The sequence below is a fragment of the Phocoena phocoena genome, chromosome 1 (genome assembly GCF_963924675.1).
Source record: "Phocoena phocoena chromosome 1, mPhoPho1.1, whole genome shotgun sequence".
NCBI classification, from domain to species: Eukaryota; Metazoa; Chordata; class Mammalia; order Artiodactyla; family Phocoenidae; genus Phocoena; species Phocoena phocoena.
Window position 1 is genome coordinate 52893125 of NC_089219.1, and position 20674 is coordinate 52913798.

Here is a 20674-nt window from a genome sequence, read left to right on the forward strand (position 1 = left end):
AAAGTAAAACAAAATTTCTATTATATTAAACCTCATGCAACTCACTGGTTGAATTAAACCAGAAAAGCTTTTATATATGCCCAAGTGAAAAGTTTGATTGGGTCATGTTGATATGCCTTGTTTATAGTAAAGATATTTTGTTAAGTTTTTACTTTTCCTATGGGTGAGTGGAAGGTACTACTCTGAAGTGATTAACATTCACCTTAAATCCTTGTTTGTCCTAACATAGCATAAACCAAAGCCAGATGCATTTTACTTGTAAGCCACAGGATGTTTGTATACAAACTATATAATTCAAATTTCATTTATAACTCATCATTTCCTCTTCCCTTTAAAATATTCCTTAACAGCAAAAGCCCCATCATAATTTGGTCATAGACCAAATTTACATTTTACATTTTTACATTAGTAAAACGTAAAATTTTACATTCTACATTAGTCTTACAAGTCACCTCTGATTTACTTTACCTAATAGACCTAAGTTAATGCACTTTCCTTTTTATTTATTCCCCTTTTACTTACTGAAGCTGTGCTGTTATGGAAGAATTTAGTAGTTTAGTGTGTTTAGCTCACAGTAGTTTCAATGTTTTCTTTATTTATTTTTTTAATCCAGAAGGAGTCCCAGCCTCTTTAGAAAATGAGCTGAAATCCAGATGGGAAAACCTACTGGGCCCTGATTATGAAGTAATGGTATGTTAAAATCTTTTAATAAAAAACACTCATGTCTCATCTCATGTCAATGAAATGTAGCTCTGAATGCTACAATTGAAAGAAATGGGAGAGTCAAAGAATAGCTGGCCCGGCCTTTATTTTTTCCTCCTGTGTTTCTTCCGTACTGGATCAATTAATTGATTTTTTTTTTTTTTTTCATTTTAAGCTGCAAGGACAGTTAAGGACTGCAGATAAGTTTCAGTTACAATTAGCAGACAGTTCATGTGGAAACAATTTAAGTCAACAATAGGCAGAAAAATGTTAGGAGAGAAAGGACTTGCCTTTAAATTTATAACCTGTATCAGCTGCTTAAAATTGCTGGCATTTTTATGATTGCTTTTATGATCTGTTTGTTTTATTATACACTGAAAGGGCTGTGGATATTAGTCCTGTGTTTCACAGAGAATCTTACAGTTTTATGAGAAAAATGAAAGAATGCTTATCAAATGTATTTGGGAGAACAGGAAGTAATTTAGGTTAGGTATAAGTTTATATGCCAGTGGTCCATTAGGCTTCCTTTCACCTGTTAATAGATTCACTGAGTAAGGGATTGATTACATTTCCCCATCTGAATCCACATGAAAACAGAAAGCTGCACTTAGAAAAGCCTCTACAGTGTTCACTAAATGTGTTAGTAATAAAGTATTCTATTAAATTTCTTTTGTCTTTCACATTTTCTTACATATGTTTGTCATTAGTACTTGTTGGCTGGTTGGAGATTTTTTTTTTTTCTCTTCTAGCCACTATCTATTGTTAGACATTTTCCAATGTCATTAAGATGAGTCAAAACAGTGCATACTTCCTCTTCTTACTTGTTTTGTACTTGCATGTCGGTCCTCATGAACTGCTGCTTCTTTACTTCATAGATTTCAAAGCTGTTTTTTCATTACGTTATCACCTAGCAAGTGACCTTTTCTGCTATCCTAAGTGGTTGATATTTAAAGTAGTTTGGTGTACCAGTATTTTTAAATGGTCTGTTTTGCGATGATCTCTTTTCGGTTAAAAATATATCCTCTTTATAACCACCTTTCCAAATTTTATTTATCATGTGGTGAGGTCATAACAGAGGGGCTAGAAAGAGGAGACAGAATTTGAAGTTGGAAATTTAAAGTGACAGTTTATTCATTAAGAGTTGTAACATGTTCTGAGGGACGAGGCGACAAAAGGAGAAGCCAGGCAAGATGGATGAATGAATGCATACATGCAAATATGCGTATATACATTCATGCATGTGCTCCAGTGTTTCTTACTTTATTTTCTTCCAGAATCTACTTATCTGAAGTGCAGTACTTTTAGAAGCCTTAGTTGGACCACTGTTTAACTTATCCCCTCCCTCCAGATGCACCATATTCTATTAACAACTTACAGATGCAAATCATCAGTGCAGTATTTTGCTTGCACGGAATTCACTTCTGTGGATGTCCACCATTGAAGCTCAGAACAATAGTTTTAGGCCAGGATTAAAAGCTTTCAGTATTCCACGATCTTTCCACCAGTCCAGGTCTTTTGTTTGTGTCCTTGCCAGCTCTTTCTCCTAGGGAAATGGTTTGAGCTTTCTGTAGAAAGTCAGATGCTTCAGTTTTTCCAAACTTCTCTGATTTTTCTGACCTTGAAAACTTTGTTTCAAGGCCTGGGTTTAGAAGTATAAATGACCATACTCTTGGTTTTGTCAAAAGAATAAATTTTTTATGGCTTTAATACAATGGAGGATTATATTAAAATTTTAGGGGCTATGGATTTAAAAAAATAGTACATGTATTTGCCCATCACCTTCTAGTTCAACTTTTGCATAATTTATGAAAAAAGATTGCTGTGGAGAACAATAACAACAAAAAAGCGAATATACTCTGAAATTTTACATTATGTGTTAATGGATTTCAGAAATGTGGAAAAGAATTTAGATGGAGTTATCAATGTATAGGTTTTATACAGATTTTTTCAGAAAGCCTAGGAAGAAATAAAGTTATGCTTTTACAAATATTGGAAATATTTTTTCTTGTGAATTTAGATTGCTACTTTGGACACACAGATTGCAGACGATGCTGAGTTACAGAAATATTCAAAGGTAAGCATTATTTTTATTTTTTATAAATTTATTTATTTATTTTTGGCTGTGTTGGGTCTTTGTTGCTGCGCGCGGGCTTCTCTAGTTGCAGCAAGCGGGGGCTACTCTTCCTTGTGCTTCGCATGCTTCTGATTGCGGTGGCTTTTCTTGCTGTGGAGCATGGGCTCTAGGTGCACGGGCTTCAGTAGTTGTGGCACCTGAGCTCAGTAGTTGTAGCTTGTGGGCTCTAGAGAGCAGGCTCAGTAGTTGTGGCACATAGGCTTAGTTGCTCTGAAGCACGTGGTATCTTCCTGGACCAGGGCCCCAACCCGTGTCCCCTGCATTGGCAGGCGGATCCTTAACCACTGCGCCACCAGGGAAGTCCCTATTTTTTAAACTGTTGCCAGTTTTTTGTTGTTTGAAGAACTTTCTCTAAGTTCTTGTCAAAGAAACTAGATTAGTGCTGTGATCTAAAGTTTTCAGAAGTTAGTTTTAGAGGTTTTCTGGAAATGTAGTAGGTTCTGACGGTTATGAAACGTGATGGTTAGATATGCCTGGGAAGAATGTGGGCCACTTCCAGAAGCCAAAATCCCTGGTGTGACTGCTTTGCCCACCTTAAAGGTAGTATGCAGACCGGCCTTGTGCAGAGCGTGTTAGCTTTTCAGATATTGTAAGTCCTTTTAAAATGTTTCCTAAAATTCAAGACCATGATATAGACTTAAAAAAAAAAATCTTCCCAGTCCAGATGTTTAAGAACAAAAAAGTGGCTTATCTTTTGAGATAGGCAATGCTTCTTCTTGTACTTAAAAAATTTTGTATTGAGACTTTTATTTCTAATGGCAAAATGCCAGAAGGTAACTTTTACAGGTTTTCCTAACATTTTTAGTGACCTCTCACTGCAAATTAATTTCATAGTCCCCACTCTGGATCATCAAAGGCCAGGGTAATTGAAACTTAGAGAAGCCTTCCAGGTGGCTTTCTCAATAAATGATGAGAAAGGAAAGTTTTCTTGTCCGAATAGTTTCAGAAATTATACTGTTATCCCACCTGAGGTATATGAGCTAAGCCCAGCTTAAACTCTGCTGTCATATGCAGTATTCAGAATGAGTTTTCTGTGTCCCGTGTGGGTTTTGTAAGAAGTCATCTCTTTAGATAGTTCTACCATTTCCTTCTTTGGGTATTTGTGACGAATATTTTCCTTCTAAAATTTTATGTTACATGTGCTGTTATTTTTAGGTTGGAATTTTCACAGCCGATGCTGTGGAGAGTATTTCTTTCCTTGTAAGCTAGCCTGCATTTGGAGTCATTTCCTTGCTGGGCTGTGTGGGCCAGCTGACCAGGCTTTCCTCAGATGTGCAATATGAAAGAACACGCACAGCTTGTACTTAAAATTATTTACAGTATCATATTTAGGTTAGATTAGTCACTGATTACTAATTCCATCTAAATTTGTTGAGAGGAGTTTAATTCAAAATAAGAGTAAGAAATATAAATCCCTCATCAAACTTCACATGTTATTAATTACTGCAGTATAGTTGATTGGTGACATGGACTCTGGCGTCAAACTGCCTGGGTTCGGATTCTGGCTTATCCATTTACTAGCTTGTAAAATTATCTAGACTCTATGTTTCAGTTTTGTTGTCTGTAAAAGGAAGATATTAATAGATTAGTACCTATCTCATGGGTTGTATAGGAATTAAATTTAATGTGCCTAGAGTATTTGCAAGCACATAGGATATTGTTAATATTTTTACTGTCATTCATAAAAATCAATGATGCTTTTCCTGAAAATTGTTCTTTAATTTACACTAAACTCTTAGATAGTAGATATTTTCTATTTACCAGTCTTCCACTTAACTGAATTTCCTGTGCCTAATCTGCCCCTCTATTGAGTCCTTAATTTTAGGTGTTACATTTTTCTATTCTAGAATTTATTTTATCCCTTTTTAGATCATAATTCTTTTGGAGGAGTTCTCAATTTTAAAAAATCTGTAGTTGCCATCTTTTTCTCTATTTCTTGAACATATTAATCATAGCTTATAAGGACTTAAAATAATTAATTCCAATATGTGGATCAACTTTAGATGTGTTTCTGTGGTTTGATGTTTTTCTCTCATTATAGTTATTTGGTTGTATATCTCGTCATGCCATAATTTGACTGAATGTTCGATATTATGTACGCCAGCTACGAAAAGCGTCAGGTGATGTCGTCTCCATCCAGAAGAGTCACTGTTTCTTCTAATAAGGAGATACTCTGTGTGTGTGGGGGGGGGAGGGTACAGGTGGGCGATCATCTCTGAGGCGAGGCAGAGGTACCTTTCGGGTAAGGTTCAGACTCTCTTATTGTCTTTGCTCCTAACACATGGCCTTCCAGGTATTCCAGTGAGTCTGCGGTGTTTACCAATTCCTTCTCCCTGGTGGGACCTGAACTCCAATTCTCCCTTAGTACTTTGGGACTGTAGAAATCTTTGCTTAGCTCTTCAGAGGTTTCCTGAGGAACTTTTAGCCTCCTTGCCCATTAGAACTCCAGAGATGTCCTCGGAGGAGAACATGTCCTTGCTCAGGCTCAGTTCATCGTGCAGTTCAGCTTTAGTTGTCCTTACATGTTCCAAGCCGTAAGACCCTGTATCATCGGATTCTATAATGAGAAAAAAGGATCATAACCACACACGGTACATCTTAAAGAATGGCATTGTCTTTCTCCAGCCAGAACATGTTCTCTTTCACCTTCATCCCTAGTTCCTTGCCACCAGTCTAACTTTATCTTCTTCCTGATCAGCTTCTATGAATTATGTCTACTTGTACTCGGTTACTCTGGTGTAATGATGTGGAAAGTCTTCGAGTCAAACAGACTTACAGAACCACCTCACCAGTACATTCAACTGTTCATTCATTCATCAATTATTTATTGATATCTACTCAGTGCCAAGTCCTCTACTGGGTGCTGGGGTTTCAGAAGAGAACAGGAAAAAAAAAATCGCTGTCCTGTAGAACTTACATTTTAGTAGGGGGAGATACAAAATAAGTCATAATTTCTGTAGTATAGATGATGTGTGCCATGCAGGGAAAATGGATAAGGAATTCAGGAGAGAGTGTGGGTTTGCAATTTTAGATAGGTTGACCAGGAAAAGCCTCCTTAAGAAGGTAACATCTGAGGAAATACTTTAGGATGTGAAATAAGCAGCCTAATTTTTCTTCTACATAATAGGAACAATAGTACCTATGTTGTAGAAGGTTAAATATAAATATATTTAATACATGCCCTAATTAATATAGCTCAATGCCAACATGTAAGAACCGTTTGATAAATGGTGGTTTTGTTTCCCAGTTGTATACTTCTAGTACTTTTAGTCTCTGACCTTCTAAAGGCTCCTTAAAAAAAAAAAAAAGCTATTTTAAAACATTTAATTGAAATTTTGTTGTAGCAAGTTTTTTTTTTTTGCACTAGAAGAGTCAGCCATAATTGCACTATTCTCTTTTCATATTTAGTTGTTGCCTATATATGTTTACATATCTGTAGTTGGTATACCCATTCTTTTGTGTAACATACATGTCAGAGAAGGGATGTATGCTTTTTCTATGTAAAATTATCACACTTATTTACTCTTTTTTTTTGCGGTACGCAGGGCTCTCACTGTTGTGGCCTCTCCCGTTGCGGAGCACAGCCTCCGGACGCGCAGGCTCAGCGGCCATGGCTCACGGGCCCAGCCGCTCTGCGGCATGTGGGATCTTCCCGGACTGGGGCACGAACCCGTGTCCCCTGCATCAGCAGGCGGACTCTCAACCACTGTGCCACCAGGGAAGCCCCATATTTACTCTTTTGTACATTGATTTCTTAATTACAAATGTCCACAGATTGATTTTTTGTTGTTGTTTTTTTTTGAGCCATGATGTGCAGCTTGTGGGATCTTAGTTCCCCAACCAGGGATTGAACCCGGGTCATGGCAGTGAAAGTGCCGAGTCCTAACCACTGGACTCCACAGATTGATTATTCTGATGAACTATCATTTTAAAAAATCCTCTTAAAATTGGAAGTTTAGTTCCTAATTCAGTAGCTTCTAATTTCTCCCTACAATATGTAAAGAAGACTGGCCTGTCCAAACCCATTTCACATGTGGGGATGCTGAAGTTTGCATAGGTCGAATGAATCACCTTAAATTACACAACTGGATAGTAGCAGAGGCAGCTTGCAGCTTAGAGAGCTTTCTTTCCTTCCTGAAATATTTACGGAGCTCCTACTCTACGCCAGACACTGCACTACCAACTGTGGGAAGCAAAATAGAAAAGGTCCTTGCTCTCCTAGAGTCTGGGTTCTGGGCTTTGGTCAGGGCATGATAATAAACAAGTAAAAAATAACCTGAGAAGATAGTTGTAAACTGTAAAAAGTGATGCAAAGAAGTGCTTGTAAGAAGTGATGATGATTCAAGAAGCATAAACAGGGTGATGAGAATATAACTGGGGGGCACCTTAGAGAGAGAGCTGGGGAAGGCCTTTCCGAGTTTAGGCTTGAAGGGTAAGAATGTGGTGAACGGCAGGTACAGGTGGAAAAGAGCTGTCCTGTGGGAGGAATGGAAGTTGTTTGTTCAGAGTGTCTCAGTCAAATTAAATGAAGAGTAGGATGTTGTTAGGTGAGGAAGACCAGGTGCTTACAGGGCCTCGAGATCCATGCTGGTAAGCCTGGGTTTTATTCTCAGTGCCAGGTAATACTGGTGGAAGGTTCTAAGCAGGGTAGTGTCAATGCTCTGAGGTCAAGGATGTAGGGTTTTTGTTTGTTTGTTTGCCTTAAAATATTTATCTATTTGGTTGTGCCAGGTCTTAGCTGTGGCTTCTGGGCTCCTTGGTTGCGGCATGCACGTGGGATCTAGTTCCCTGACCAGGGATCGAACCCGGGCCCCCAGCATTGGGAGCGTGGAGTCTTAACCACTGCACCACCAGGGAAGTCCCAAGGCTGTAGGTTTTTCCTCTGTCCCGACAGATTTCTGATTAGGAAAATCATGTTTCACAGCTATAGCTGGTGTTTCTAAGGGTTTAACTGTCTTTAGTTGGTCACTCCAGTTCCCACCTCATAGCCGCTTCTCTTGAAGAGATGCTGATTCAAGAAGCATCTTCCTATTTGACAAGCCAGTGTTAATAGACAAGATTTTCTTTTGAGGTGGATGCAGTTGTACGGAAAGAGAGAGGTGAAAGCAATTTACAGTGGTTTGAACATTAGCTGCACTGCTTCTAGGAAGCTGTTAATCATGACACAAGAAGTTTCCCTGCGTCTGGGGAGACTTGCACTTTTAGGGGTGGCTTTCTTGGCAAGTGTTTACTATTAAGATAATCAAGACTCTATGAGGGAGAAGCATTATGCTCATGCCAGTGACCTTTCTGCTGGCCGTCAACTGTAATATGAAGTGAGCATTAGTAAGATCTGTGGTATGGGAAACAAAAGACCAGGCCCTGTTCTCTGGTTTTGACAAGACAGACTGACAAATTTCACTTTATTTCCTTCTTGAATTACATTCTCTGAGCCAAAGGGCATTAAGATGTGAGTTCACCTCTCACTCTGTTTCAGCAAGTAGAATTGTGAAGGCAGTGGGATGTACTGGGCCCCCACTCAGCGACCAGGGTCAGTGCTTTGCGTTAAAGACATTTTCTCCTTTATTTCCCACAATAACCCTATTGGTCAGCAGCTACTTCCAACTCTCCATTTTTACTATGTGAAAATGGAGAGGTAGGTAAAGTGACTTGCCCAAGATCATACACAGCTAGTAAGTGACAAAATTTAGGAAGCAAATCAGGGTTATCTGACTCTTAAGTCTGTGCCATTCTTTATGTTTTTCCTTTTGAATAGATAATACATGGACAAGACACAAAATTTAAAAGTTACAGAAGGAAGTACGGCAAAAAATGTTTCCCTCCTACCCTAGTCCCTTTGTTCTCCTCCCCAGTGGCAACCAACCACAGTCACCAATTCTTCAGTGTATAATTTTATACTTTTCTGGTCTCTCTTTTGAGTGGAGAACATAAGATACAGAATCAAATAACTGTAGTGACAGTGGTTATCCACTAGGGCAGATGGCTTTTCAGAAATATCAGAGGGGCCTTTTCAAAATACACATGCCCTATTTTGTTCCTCCTGACTAATATTCTGATTTTGTAGGTTTGGGATGAGGTCTCTAAAGGAAACTGTGATTGTTTCCTTGCCTCGCTTCATTGAGAATTACTGTTCTGGTATTGCTAACATGCCTTATATGTACAGTTGACCCTTGAACAACATGGGTTTGGACTGCATGGGTGCACTTATACACAGATTTCTTTCAGTAGTAAATACTACAGTACTACACCATCCTCAGATACGGAGGAACCTCAGATATGGAGGGCTGACAGATTTTTGACTGTGGAGGGTCAGTGCCTCTAACCCTGAATTATAAATGGTCAACTGTATTCAAGGAGGGAGGGGTTTCTTCCGCAAGACAGATGAAGGAGGCTTATTGGGAGGATGAACTATATACTCTTATTGGAGAAATAAGAACAGTGGATATTCCAGGTGGAGGAAATACAATGAGCAAAGGTAGAGAAAGAGTCATAAGTGCAAAGTGTTAGGTTAGGTGTCAGAAGCTCAAGTAGGGATCTAAGGAGCTCTCAGGGAGCCAGCAGGGGAATCCTGGAAAGAGAAAGTCAGGGCTGCCATTGCTGCCCACATCCTGGGGTCTCAGAGTTCTCTGTGACGAGTGTGGCTCACGTCACCTATCAAGCAAACCCCAAACCTCCTCAGTGTGACACCAGTCCCCCTACCTTCCCTGCTCAGAGTCACAGTGAAGTGGTGCCTAGCTCCAGAGGCCTGGCCAGGTTGGGGAATGGAGCTCTGGCCCAAAGGCTTTGCAGGGGTGTGATGTCTTGAACCTTAAGGTAGTTTATTCTGATTTCTGCCTGAAGGCTCTTTCATCAGCCACCTGCCAAAGATTGAGAATCGCACAAAGAAGACTGTCTCAGAGCCCCATGGAAAAGGACTATACCAGGATGTTTCCTTAGCAATACCTGAAGATGCTTCTGTGTAGAAACAAGAGACCTGAAATGATCTCAAAGGTTGTTATTTTTCATTTGTTGGAGATAATGCCCACTTTTGTGAATGAAGAGGATAGAATTTCAATGGGAAGAATGAGAAAATGAAAATGCTGTACTCAGAAAAACCTGAGGATTATGCACCAGGTTTGTAAAGTGCCTCTGCTTCAGTAATCCTTGCAGTGCTATACTTCTGTGATGATGCTAGAGGCTTGTGTCAGCTTCTGTTAAAGGACTGTTGTTACCATACCCAGCTATCTCCATTCCTTTTCTCTTCATTCTCAGGTTGACTACTAAAATTTGTGAACATCTCCCATGTCGTGTGGCTGACAGGATCTTGGTGCTCCAGCCAGGTGTCAGGCCTGAGTCTCTGAGGTGGGAGAGCTGCATTCAGGACATTGCTCCACCAGAGACTTCCCAGCCTCACATAATATCACATGGTGAAAGCTCTCCCAGATATCTCCATCTCAATGCTAAGACCCAGCTCCTCTCAATGACCAGCAAACCACAGTGCTGGACACGCTATGCCAAACAACTAGCAAGACAGGAACACAACCCCACCTGTTAGCAGAGAGGCTGCCTAAAATCATAATAAGTTCACAGACACTCCAAAACACACCACCGGCCGTGGTCCTGCCCACCAGAAAGACAAGATCCAGCCTCATCCAGAACACAGGCACCAGTCCCCTCCACCGGGAAGCCTACACACCCACTGAACCAACCTTACCCACTGGGAGCAGACACCAAAAACAATAGGAACTATGAACCTGCAGTCTGTGAAAAGGAGACCCCAGATACAGTAACTCAAGCAAAATGAGAAGACAGAGAAACAAACAGCAGATGAAGGAGCAAGGTAAAAACCCACCAGACCAAACAAATGAAGAGGAAATAGGCAGTCTACCTGAAAAAGAATTCAGAGTAATCATAGTAAAGATGATCCAAAATCTTGGAAATAGAATGGAGAAAATACAAGAAATGTTTAAACTAGAAGAACTAAAGAGCAAACAAACAATGATGAACAACACAATAATGAAAATAAAAATTCTCTAGAAGGAATCAATAGCAGAATACCTGAGGGGGAAGAACGGGTAAGTGACCTGGAAGATAAAATAGTGGAAATAACAACCGCAGAGCAGAATAAAGAAAAAGGAATGAAAAGAATTGAGAACCGTCTTAGACAACTCAGGGACAACAACATTAAAAGCACCCACATTCAAACTATAGGAGTCCCAGAAGAAGAAGAGAAAAAAAGGGACTGAGAAAATATTTGAAGAGATTATAATTGAAAACTTCTCTGATATGGGAGAGGAAATAGTCAATCAAGTCCAGGAAGCACAGAGAGTCCCATACAGGATAAATCCAAGGGGAAACATGCCAAGACACATATTAATCAAACTACCAAAAATTAAATACAAAGAAAAAATATTAAAAGCAGCAAGGGAAAAGCAAAAAAATAACATACAAGGGAATCCCCGTAAGGTTAACAGCTGATCTTTCAGCAGAAACTCTGCAAGCCAGAAGGGAGTGGCAGGACATATTTAAAGTGATGAAAGGGAAAAACCTACAACCAAGATTACTCTACCCGACAAGGATCTCATTCAGATTTGACAGAGAAATTAAAACCTTTACAGACAAGCAAAAGCTAAGAGAATTCAGCACCACCAAACCAGCTTTACAACAAATGCTAAAGGAATTTCTCTAGGCAGGACACACAAGAGAAGGAAAAACACACCCAAAACAATTAAGAAAATGGTAATAGGAACATAGATATTGATAACTACCTTAAGTGTAAATGGATTAAATGCTCCAACCAAAAGACATAGACTGACTGAATGGATACAAAAATAAGACCCGTATATATGCTGTCTGCAGGAGACCCACTTCAGACCTAGGAACACATACAGACTGAAAGTGACAGGATGGAAAAAGATATTCCATGCAAATGGAAATCAAAAGAAAGCTGGAGTAGCAGTTCTCATATCAGACAAAATAGACTTTAAAATAAAGACTATTACAAGAGACAAAGAAGGACACTACATAATGATCAAGGGGTTAATCCAAGAAGAAGGTATAACAATTGTAAATATTTATGCACCCAACATAGGAGTACCTCAATACATAAGGCAAATGCTAAAAGCCATAAAAGGGGAAATTGACAGTAACAATCATAGTAGGGGAATTTAACACCCCACTTTCACCAATGGACAGATCATCCAAAATGAAAATAAATAAGGAAACACAAGCTTTAAATGACACATTAAACAGATGGACTTAATTGATATTTAAATGACATTCCATCCAAAAACAACAGAATACACTTTCTTCACAAGTGCTCATGGAACAATCTCCAGGATAGACCATATCTTGGGTCACAAATCAAGCCTCGGTAAATTTAAGATAATTGAAATTGTATCAAGTATCTTTTCCGACCACAATGCTGTGAGACTAGATATCACTTACAGGAAAAACACTGTAAAAAAATACAAACACATGGAGTTAAATAATGCACTAATAACCAAGAGATCACTGAAGAAATCAAAGAGGATATAAAAAAATACCTAGAAACAAATGACAATGAACATGATGACCCAAAACCTATGGGATGGAGCAAAAGCAGTTCTAAGAGGGAAGTTTACAGCAATACAATCCTACCTCAAGAAACAAGAAACATCTCAAATAAACAACCTAACCTTACACCTAAAGCAATTTGAGAAGGAAGAACAGAAAATCCCAAAGTTAGCAAAAGAAATCATAAAGATCAGATCAGAAATAAATGAAAAAGAAATGAAGGAAATGATAGCAAAGATCAATAAAACTAAAAGCTGGTTCTTTGAGAAGATAAACAAAATTGATCAACCATTAGCCAGACTCATCAAGAAAAAAAGGGAGAAGACTCAACTCAATAGAATTAGAAATGAAAAAGGAGAAGTAACAAGTGACACTGCAGAAATACAAAAGATCATGAGTCATTGTACAAGCAACTATATGCTTATTGGACAACCAGGAAGAAATGGACAAATTCTTAGGAAAGCACAGCCTTCTGAGGCTGAACCAGGAAGGAATAGAAAATACAAACAGACCAATCACAAGCACTGAAATTGAGACTGTGATTAAAAATATTCCAACAAACAAAAGCCCATGACCACCGGGCTTCACAGGCAAATTCTATCAAACATTTAGAGAAGAGTTAACACCTATACTTCTCAAACTCTTCCAAAATATAGCAGAGGGAGGAACACTCGCTCCCAAGCTCATTCTACAAGGCCACCATCACCCTGATACCAAAACCAGACAAAGATGTCACAAAGAAAGAAAACTACAGGCCAATATCACTGATGAACATAGATGCAAAAATCCTCAACAAAATACTTGCAAACAGAATCCAACAGCACATTAAACAGATCGTACACCATGATCAAGTGGGGTTTATTCCAGGAATGAAAGGATTTTTCAAATACACAAATAACTGTGATAAGCCATATTAACAAATTGAAGGAGAAAAACCATATGATCATGTCAATAGATGCAGAAAAAGCTTTTGACAAAATTCATCACCCATGTATGATAAAAACCCTCCAGAAAGTAGACATAGAGGGGACTTACCTCAACATATTATAAAGGCCATATATGAGAAACCCACAGCCAACATCATTCTCAATGGTGAAAAACTGAAACCATTTCCAGTAAGATCAGGAACAAGACAAGGTTGCCCACTCTCACCACTGTTATGCAAGATAGATTTGGAGGTTTTATCCATAGCAATCAGAGGAGAAAAGAAATAAAAGGAATGCAAACTGGGAAAGAAGAAGTAAAACTGTCACTGTTTGTAGATGACATGATACTATACATAGAGAATTCTAAAGATGCTACCAGAAAACTACTAGAGCTAAACAATGAATTTGGTAACGTAGCAGGATACAAAATTAATGCACAGAAATCTCTTGCATTCCTATATACTAACGTTGAAAAATCTGAAAAAGAAATTAAGGAAACGCTCCCATTTACCATTGCAACAAATGGAGTAAAATACCTAGGAATAAACCTTTCTAAGGAGACAAAAGGCCTGTATGCAGAAAACTATAAGACACTGATGAAAGAAAATAAAGATGATACAAACAGGTGGAGCGATATACCACGTTCTTGGATTGGAAGAATGAACATTGTGAAAATAACTATACTACTCAAAGCAATCTACAGATTCAATGCAATCCCTATCAAACTACCAATAGCATTTTTCGCAGAACTAGAACAAAAAAATTGCCCAGTTTGTATGGAGACAGACCCAAAAGATCCTGAATAGCCAAAGCAATCTTGAGAAAGGAAATTGGAGCTGGAGGAATCAGGCTCCCTGACTTCAGACTATACTACAAAGCTACAATAATCAAGACAGTATGGTATTGGCACAAAAACAGAACTATAGATCAGTGGAACAGGATAGAAAGCCCAGAGATAAATCCACACACCTATGGTTACCTAATCTTTCAGAAAGGAGGCAAGAATATACAATGGAGAAAAGACAGCCCCTTCCATAAGTGGTGCTGGGAAAACTGGACAGCTGCATGTAAAAGAATGAAACTAGAACACTCCCTTACACCATACATAAAAATAAACTCAAAATGGATTAAAGACCTAAATGTAAGGCCAGAAACTATAAAACTCTTAGAGGAAAACATAGGCAGAACACTCTATGACATAAATCACAGCAAGATCCTTTTTGACCCACCTCCTAGAGAAGTGGAAGCAAAAACAAAAATAAACAAATGGGACCTAATGAAACTTAAAAGCTTTTGCATAGCCAAGTAAACCATAAACAAGATGAAAAGACAGCCCTCAGAATGAGAGAAAATACTTGCAAATGTAGCCACTGACAAAGGATTAGTCTCTAAAATATACAAGCAGCTCATGCAGCTTAATATCAAAGAAACAAACAACCCAATCCAAAAATGGGCAGAAGACCTAAATAGACATTTCTCCAAAGAAGATATACAGATTGTCAACAAACACATGAAAGGATGCTCAACATCACTAATCATTAGAGAAATGCAAATCAAAACTACAATGAGGTATCACCTCGAGCTTCCCTGGTGGAGCAGTGGTTAAGAATCTGCCTGCCAATCCAGGGGAAACAGGTTTGAGCCCTGGTCTGGGAAGTTCCCACATGCCTCGGAGCAGCTAAGCCCGTTCACCACAACTACTGAGCCTGTGCTCTAGAGCCTGCGAGCCACAACTACTGAGCCGGCATGCCACAACTACTGAAGCCTGTGCACCTAGAACCCGTGATCTGCAACGAGAGAAGCCACAGCAGTGAGAAGCCCATGCACTGCAATGAAGAGTAGCCCCCGCTCGCTGCAACTAGAGAAAGCCTGCGTGCAGCAGTGAAGACCCAATGCAGCAAAAAATAAATAAATTAAATAACTTAAATAAATTTAAAAAAAGAATGAGGTATCACCTCACACCAGTCAGAATGGGTATCATCAAGAAATATACAAACAGTAAATGCTGGAGAGGGTGTGGGGGAATCCTCTTGCATCATTGGTGGGAATGTAAATTGCTACAGTCATTGTGGAGAACAGTATGGGGGTTCCTTAAGAAACTAAAAATAGAGCTACCATATGACTCAGCATTCCCACTACTGGACATATACCCTGAGAAAACCATAATTCAAAAAGAGTTATGTAACACAGTGTTCATTGCAGCACTATTTACATTAGCCAGGACATGGAAGCAACCTAGGTGTCCATCGACAGGTGAATGGATCAAAGGATGTGGCATATATATATAATGGAATATTACTCAGCCATAAAAAGAAACTAAATTGAATTATTTGTAGTGAGCTGTATGGACCTAGAGACTGTTGTACAGAGTGAAGTAAGTCAGAAAGAGAAGAACAAATACCGTATGCTAACACATATGTATGGAATCTAAAAGAAAAAAAAAAGATTCTGAGGACCCTAGGGGTAGGACAGGGATAAAGATGCAGACATAGAGAATGGGCTTAAAGACACAGGAAGGGGGAAGGGTAAGCTGGGACGAAGTGAGAGAGTGGCATGGGCATAATATACACTCTCAAATGTAAAATAGATAGCTAGTGGGAAGCAGCCGCATGGCACAGGGAGTTTAGCTGGGTGATTTGTGACCACCTAGAGGGGTGGGATAGGGAGGGTGGGAGGGAGACGCAAGAGGGAGGAGACATGGGGATATATGTATACGTATAGCTGATGCACTTTGTTATACAGTAGCAACTAACACACCATTGTAAAGCAATTATACTCCGATAAAGATGTTAAAAAAAAAAAGTTCAAATATCACATGGGCCAGACAGGTAACATCAATGATATCCGAAATGAAAAAATGACAACTGATGCTTGACCTTGGTGTTAGGTAGCTGAAGCGATCCTTCAAGATATTTCTGTACAACGGAGTGTGTAATGTGTGTTTTATTTATTTATTTTTTTTTAGTTTTTTGCGGTACGCGGGCCTCTCACTGTTGTGGCCTCTCCCGTTGCGGAGCACAGGCTCCAGAAGCGCAGGCTCAGCGGCCATGGCTCACGGGCCCAGCCGCTCTGCGGCATGTGGGATCTTCCCGGACCGGGGCACGAATCAGTGTCCCCTGCATCGGTAGGCAGACTCTCACCCACTGTGCCACCAGGGAAGACCGTAATGTGTGTTTTTTAAAGACTCAGGATTAAAATTTTATTTTTATTTTTTTTGGATGTGCCTTGAGGCTTGTGGGATCTAGTTCCCGCACCAGGAACTGGACCTGGGCCCTCAGCAGTGAAAGCGTGGAGTCCTAACCACTGGACCACCAGGGAATTCCCCAGAATTAAAATTTTAGTTGGGTGAGAAAAACTAATATAAATCAAGCTTTACTAGATTGTTTGATTGTCTTGCATAACCTCTGCGTGAACATACCTAACTTTTGAGGGTATTATCCTGTGTTTCACCATTAGTTTAAAAGTTGTAGCCTCATTCTTGAAAAGTTTGTGTTTTTTTTGTGGTAAGTTTAGTAACTCTTTGTACCTAATCTTTAAACATAAATGATTATTTAATATCTCCATTGAAAGAGAGAGAGGATGTGTGTGTGTGTGTGTGTGTGTGTGTGTGTGTGTGTGTGTGTTATAAGAACCAGTTATAGGGTTCTTTCTGTTGTGTTTTATTTTTTGTTCAGATTTTTTAGAAGCATCCTCCCCCATCCCACTGACATAGCTATTCCTCTCCGGAAGTTTTTTTCCCCCTGGAGCAACATCATTTATATTCCTAGTTGAGCATTTTGATATCTTGTTTGAGGGACCTAAAGGTAGAGCTTCTAGTGAAATGAATGAGCTGTAGCTTGTTTCCTGACAGGTCTCTCCACTCATAGGTTCAAGGCCTCTAGCTTGCTTTCTTTTTTAAAAAAATAAATGAATAAATTTATTTATTTTGCCTGTGTTGAGTCTTCGTTGCTGCACATGGGCCCTCTCTAGTTGTGGCGTACGGGGGCTGCTCTTCCTTGGGCTGTGCGTGCTTCTTATTGCAGTGGCCTCTCGTTGCAGAGCACGGGCTCTAGGTGCGTGGGATTCAGTAGTTGTGGCGCTCAGGCTTAGTTGCTCCACGCATGTGGGATCTTCCCAGACCAGGGCTTGAACCTGTGTCGCCTGTATTGGCAGGCAGATTTTTAACCACTGCGCTGTCAGGGAAGTCCTCCTCTAGCTTTCTTGATCTCATTTGATCTTCATCATTTTAGTGCTGATAGTAAATCACACAGTGGTCACACTTTCCTTGGATATATTTCCTTGTATCCTTTACTTGTCACGTCAGGATCATGAAAATCCCGCTTCTCATTAACTTTGTAGATTTAAATAGGACCCCTTGCAAAGAACATTGAATAAGCATCAAAAAGCATAACGTGCTCTGTGTGTGAAGGCATCAATCATCTCTCTGTTGCAACCACTCCTGTCATTTTAGCCCTTTCTGTTCTCAGAATTGCGAAAGGGTGGAAAACCGAAAGAGACAGATGAAACGGTTGATTTGTTTAGTTGCAAAATGCAGCTGGGACAGGTAATTAAACAGCCCTGCTCCCACAGAGAAACCTGCAGCCATGTAACATGAAGTCTCAGAAACCCAGCTGTACTCAGATTTAGATGCAGAATGAATATTAGGTAGGCGTCTTTTAGATTGACAGATTTTGTAAACATCATTTCTGGCTTATTTGTTCAGTCTGATTGAAGATGGGGCACGTGTGTTCCGTTCATGGCGCACATTTTTAGGGAGCATGTGGTGTTAATAGATATCAGGGGGAATAGCCTAGAAGGGCATCCTGTATCTGGTGGGCAAGGGATTCCATGGGTGAGCCTCTGATGCTCTTCAGTGCTCCAACCTGTTCCTGACATCAGCTGTTCCATAGATGTGGGGAATAGAGCAGGATTGATTAGTAAGGGGCTGGCAGGGGAGACTGGAATCAGTTCCCTCCTTAATCCTTTTATTTTTTTATGAGGGCATGCTATTATATAAGTAGCAAATTGTGTGTACAGCAATGTCTTTTAATTTGGACACTTATTTCGATGCAGAAATTGCTACCACCATCTACTCAGTTGCTCAAACCAAAAATTTTGAAATTACCTTTTTCACTAACCTCCCACAAGCAGTCCCCAAGCAGGCTCTTTGTAGGGCTGACTCATTTTTTTTTTTTTATCTTTGTTCACCTTTATATCAGTTGAGATGAACTTTTCCCCCTTAATTAAAAAAAGTTTTTTAATTATTATTTTTCATATGCTTATTTTCCATCTGCATCTTTTTTTAACATCTTTATTGGAGTATAATTTTTTTAAGGGCTTCAAATACTTGGCTTTTTATTTATTTACTTATTTATTTTTGGCTGTGTTGGGTCTTCATTTCTGTGCGAGGGCTTTCTCTAGTTGTGGCAAGCGGGGGCCACTCTTCATCGCGGTGCGTGGGCCGCTCAGTAAGGCGGCCTCTTTTGTTGCGGAGCACAAACTCCAGACGCGCAGGCTCAGTAGTTGTGGCTCACGGGCCTAGTTGCTCTGCGGCATGTGGGATCTTCCCAGACCAGGGCTCGAATCCATGTCCCCTGCATTAGCAGGCAGATTCTCAACCACTGTGCCACCAGGAAAGGCCTATTGGAGTATAATTGCTTTACTATGGTGTGTTAGTTTCTGCTTTATAACGAAGTGAATCAGTTATACGTATGTTCCCATATCTCTTCCCTCTTGAGTCTCCCTCCCTCCCACCCTCCCTATCCCACCCCTCTAGGTGGTCACAAAGCACCGAGCTGATCTCCCTGTGCTATGCGGCTGCTTCCCACTAGCTATCTATTTTACATTTGGTAGTGTATATATGTCCATGCCACTCTCTCACTTCGTCCCAGCTTACCCTTCCCCCTCCCCATGTTCTCAAGTCCATTCTCTTGTAGGTCTGCGTCTTTATTCCCGTCTTGCCCCTAGGTTCTTCATGACCCTGTTTTTTTCTTTTATATTCCATATATGTGTGTTCTCACCTTAAATGTCCCCATCTCTGTGAAACCTACTCTGACCAACTTTTCAGACAGCCTCCACAGTTGTGTCTGATGTCCTGACCCTGATTAGCTCCTTCATAGAACTTATCACAGTTGGTAACTTGGGGTTTATCTTTCACTTGTTTGTTGGTGCATTGTTTATTGGCTTACTTGTTTTGCTTGTCTCTACTCACTCTCTTGATTATTTATATTGTCTGTCTTCCATCCTAGATGTTAGTTCCGGAGGGTAGAAACTGTTTCTTTTGTTCATCCTGTAATTCCAGCCCAAAGCTCAAATCCTTGCACATAGTTTACATTCTATAAATATATGCTGGGTATCATGTCCAAACTAGATTGTAAATCAGTGTTATGGGGGGAAATGTCTAGCCCTCAAAAAAAGGAAAAAAAGGCAACCCTAATTTGTAGCATTTACCAATACCTGTGGTATAAATAGTTCCACCGTGGCAGATTTCAAGCAACCAAAATGACAGCAGTGAACACTGAGTTAGGTAATGATTCACAGTTGCACTTCATTGATGCAGGTTTCTCCATGGGAGCAGGACTATATTGTTACCTGACCTACCTGCATTTAGCGCTAGACAAATCAACCATTTCATCTGTCTTTTTCAGTTGTTCATCCCTTTGGTATTCCCTAAATTCTTAGATAGAGAGTGTTTCCACCATACATGTATAACAGATAAAAGTCACTTCAAGAACATAGATAAAATGTGGTCAAAATAATTAGGAAGTGATGGATTTTCAGTACTTACTACATTTATTTTATTATTATTATTATTATTATTTGTGGTACGCGGGCTTCTCACTGTTGTGGCCTCTCCCGTTGCGGAGCACAGGCTCCGGACGCGCAGGCTCAGCGGCCATGGCTCACGGGCCCAGCCGCTCCGTGGCATGTGGGATCTTCCTGGACCGGGGCACGAACCCGTGTCCTCTGCATCAGCAGGTGGACTCTCAACGACTGCGCCACCAGGGAAGCCCAGTACATTTATTTTTAATATTATTTATTTAATTGTAATCTTACAATTTCATATTTAATAATGGCTGTCATTAACAACTGGCTTGCAGAATTCCTGAAAATTGAAAAATCTGCTCTTGCAAGCATACTTTAGCACAGCACTGGGGATGACCTACAGGTGGACCCACTGACCACTCCCTGCCGTAGTGTTTGGCTCATAAACAAAGGAAGGAAGAGAGTTGGCAGAGATGGATGGGTAAGGTGTTATTACAGAAACATTTCTCAGAGTTTTTATTCACCTTTTAGTGCTAAAGAAACTGACCCTAATGTCTCCTAGCTTGATATACAGGATTTGGTACAATGACTAAACAGAATGAGGTGGCAACAGTGAGAAATAAAGAGATCACAG

The 20674-nt window shown here is 39.9% G+C and overlaps 1 protein-coding gene across 2 annotated transcripts in view; it reads left to right on the forward strand.

The window, feature by feature from the left end:
- The window catches only part of PATJ (PATJ crumbs cell polarity complex component), a 340450-nt gene that overhangs the window by 44104 nt on the left and 275672 nt on the right, over positions 1 to 20674 (forward strand). For both annotated transcript variants that reach the window (XM_065889002.1, XM_065889011.1), the window contains exons 12-13: positions 614 to 690; positions 2720 to 2776. In XM_065889002.1, coding sequence (XP_065745074.1) covers positions 614 to 690; positions 2720 to 2776 — 134 coding nt within the window. The remainder of the gene's footprint in view (positions 1 to 613; positions 691 to 2719; positions 2777 to 20674) is intronic.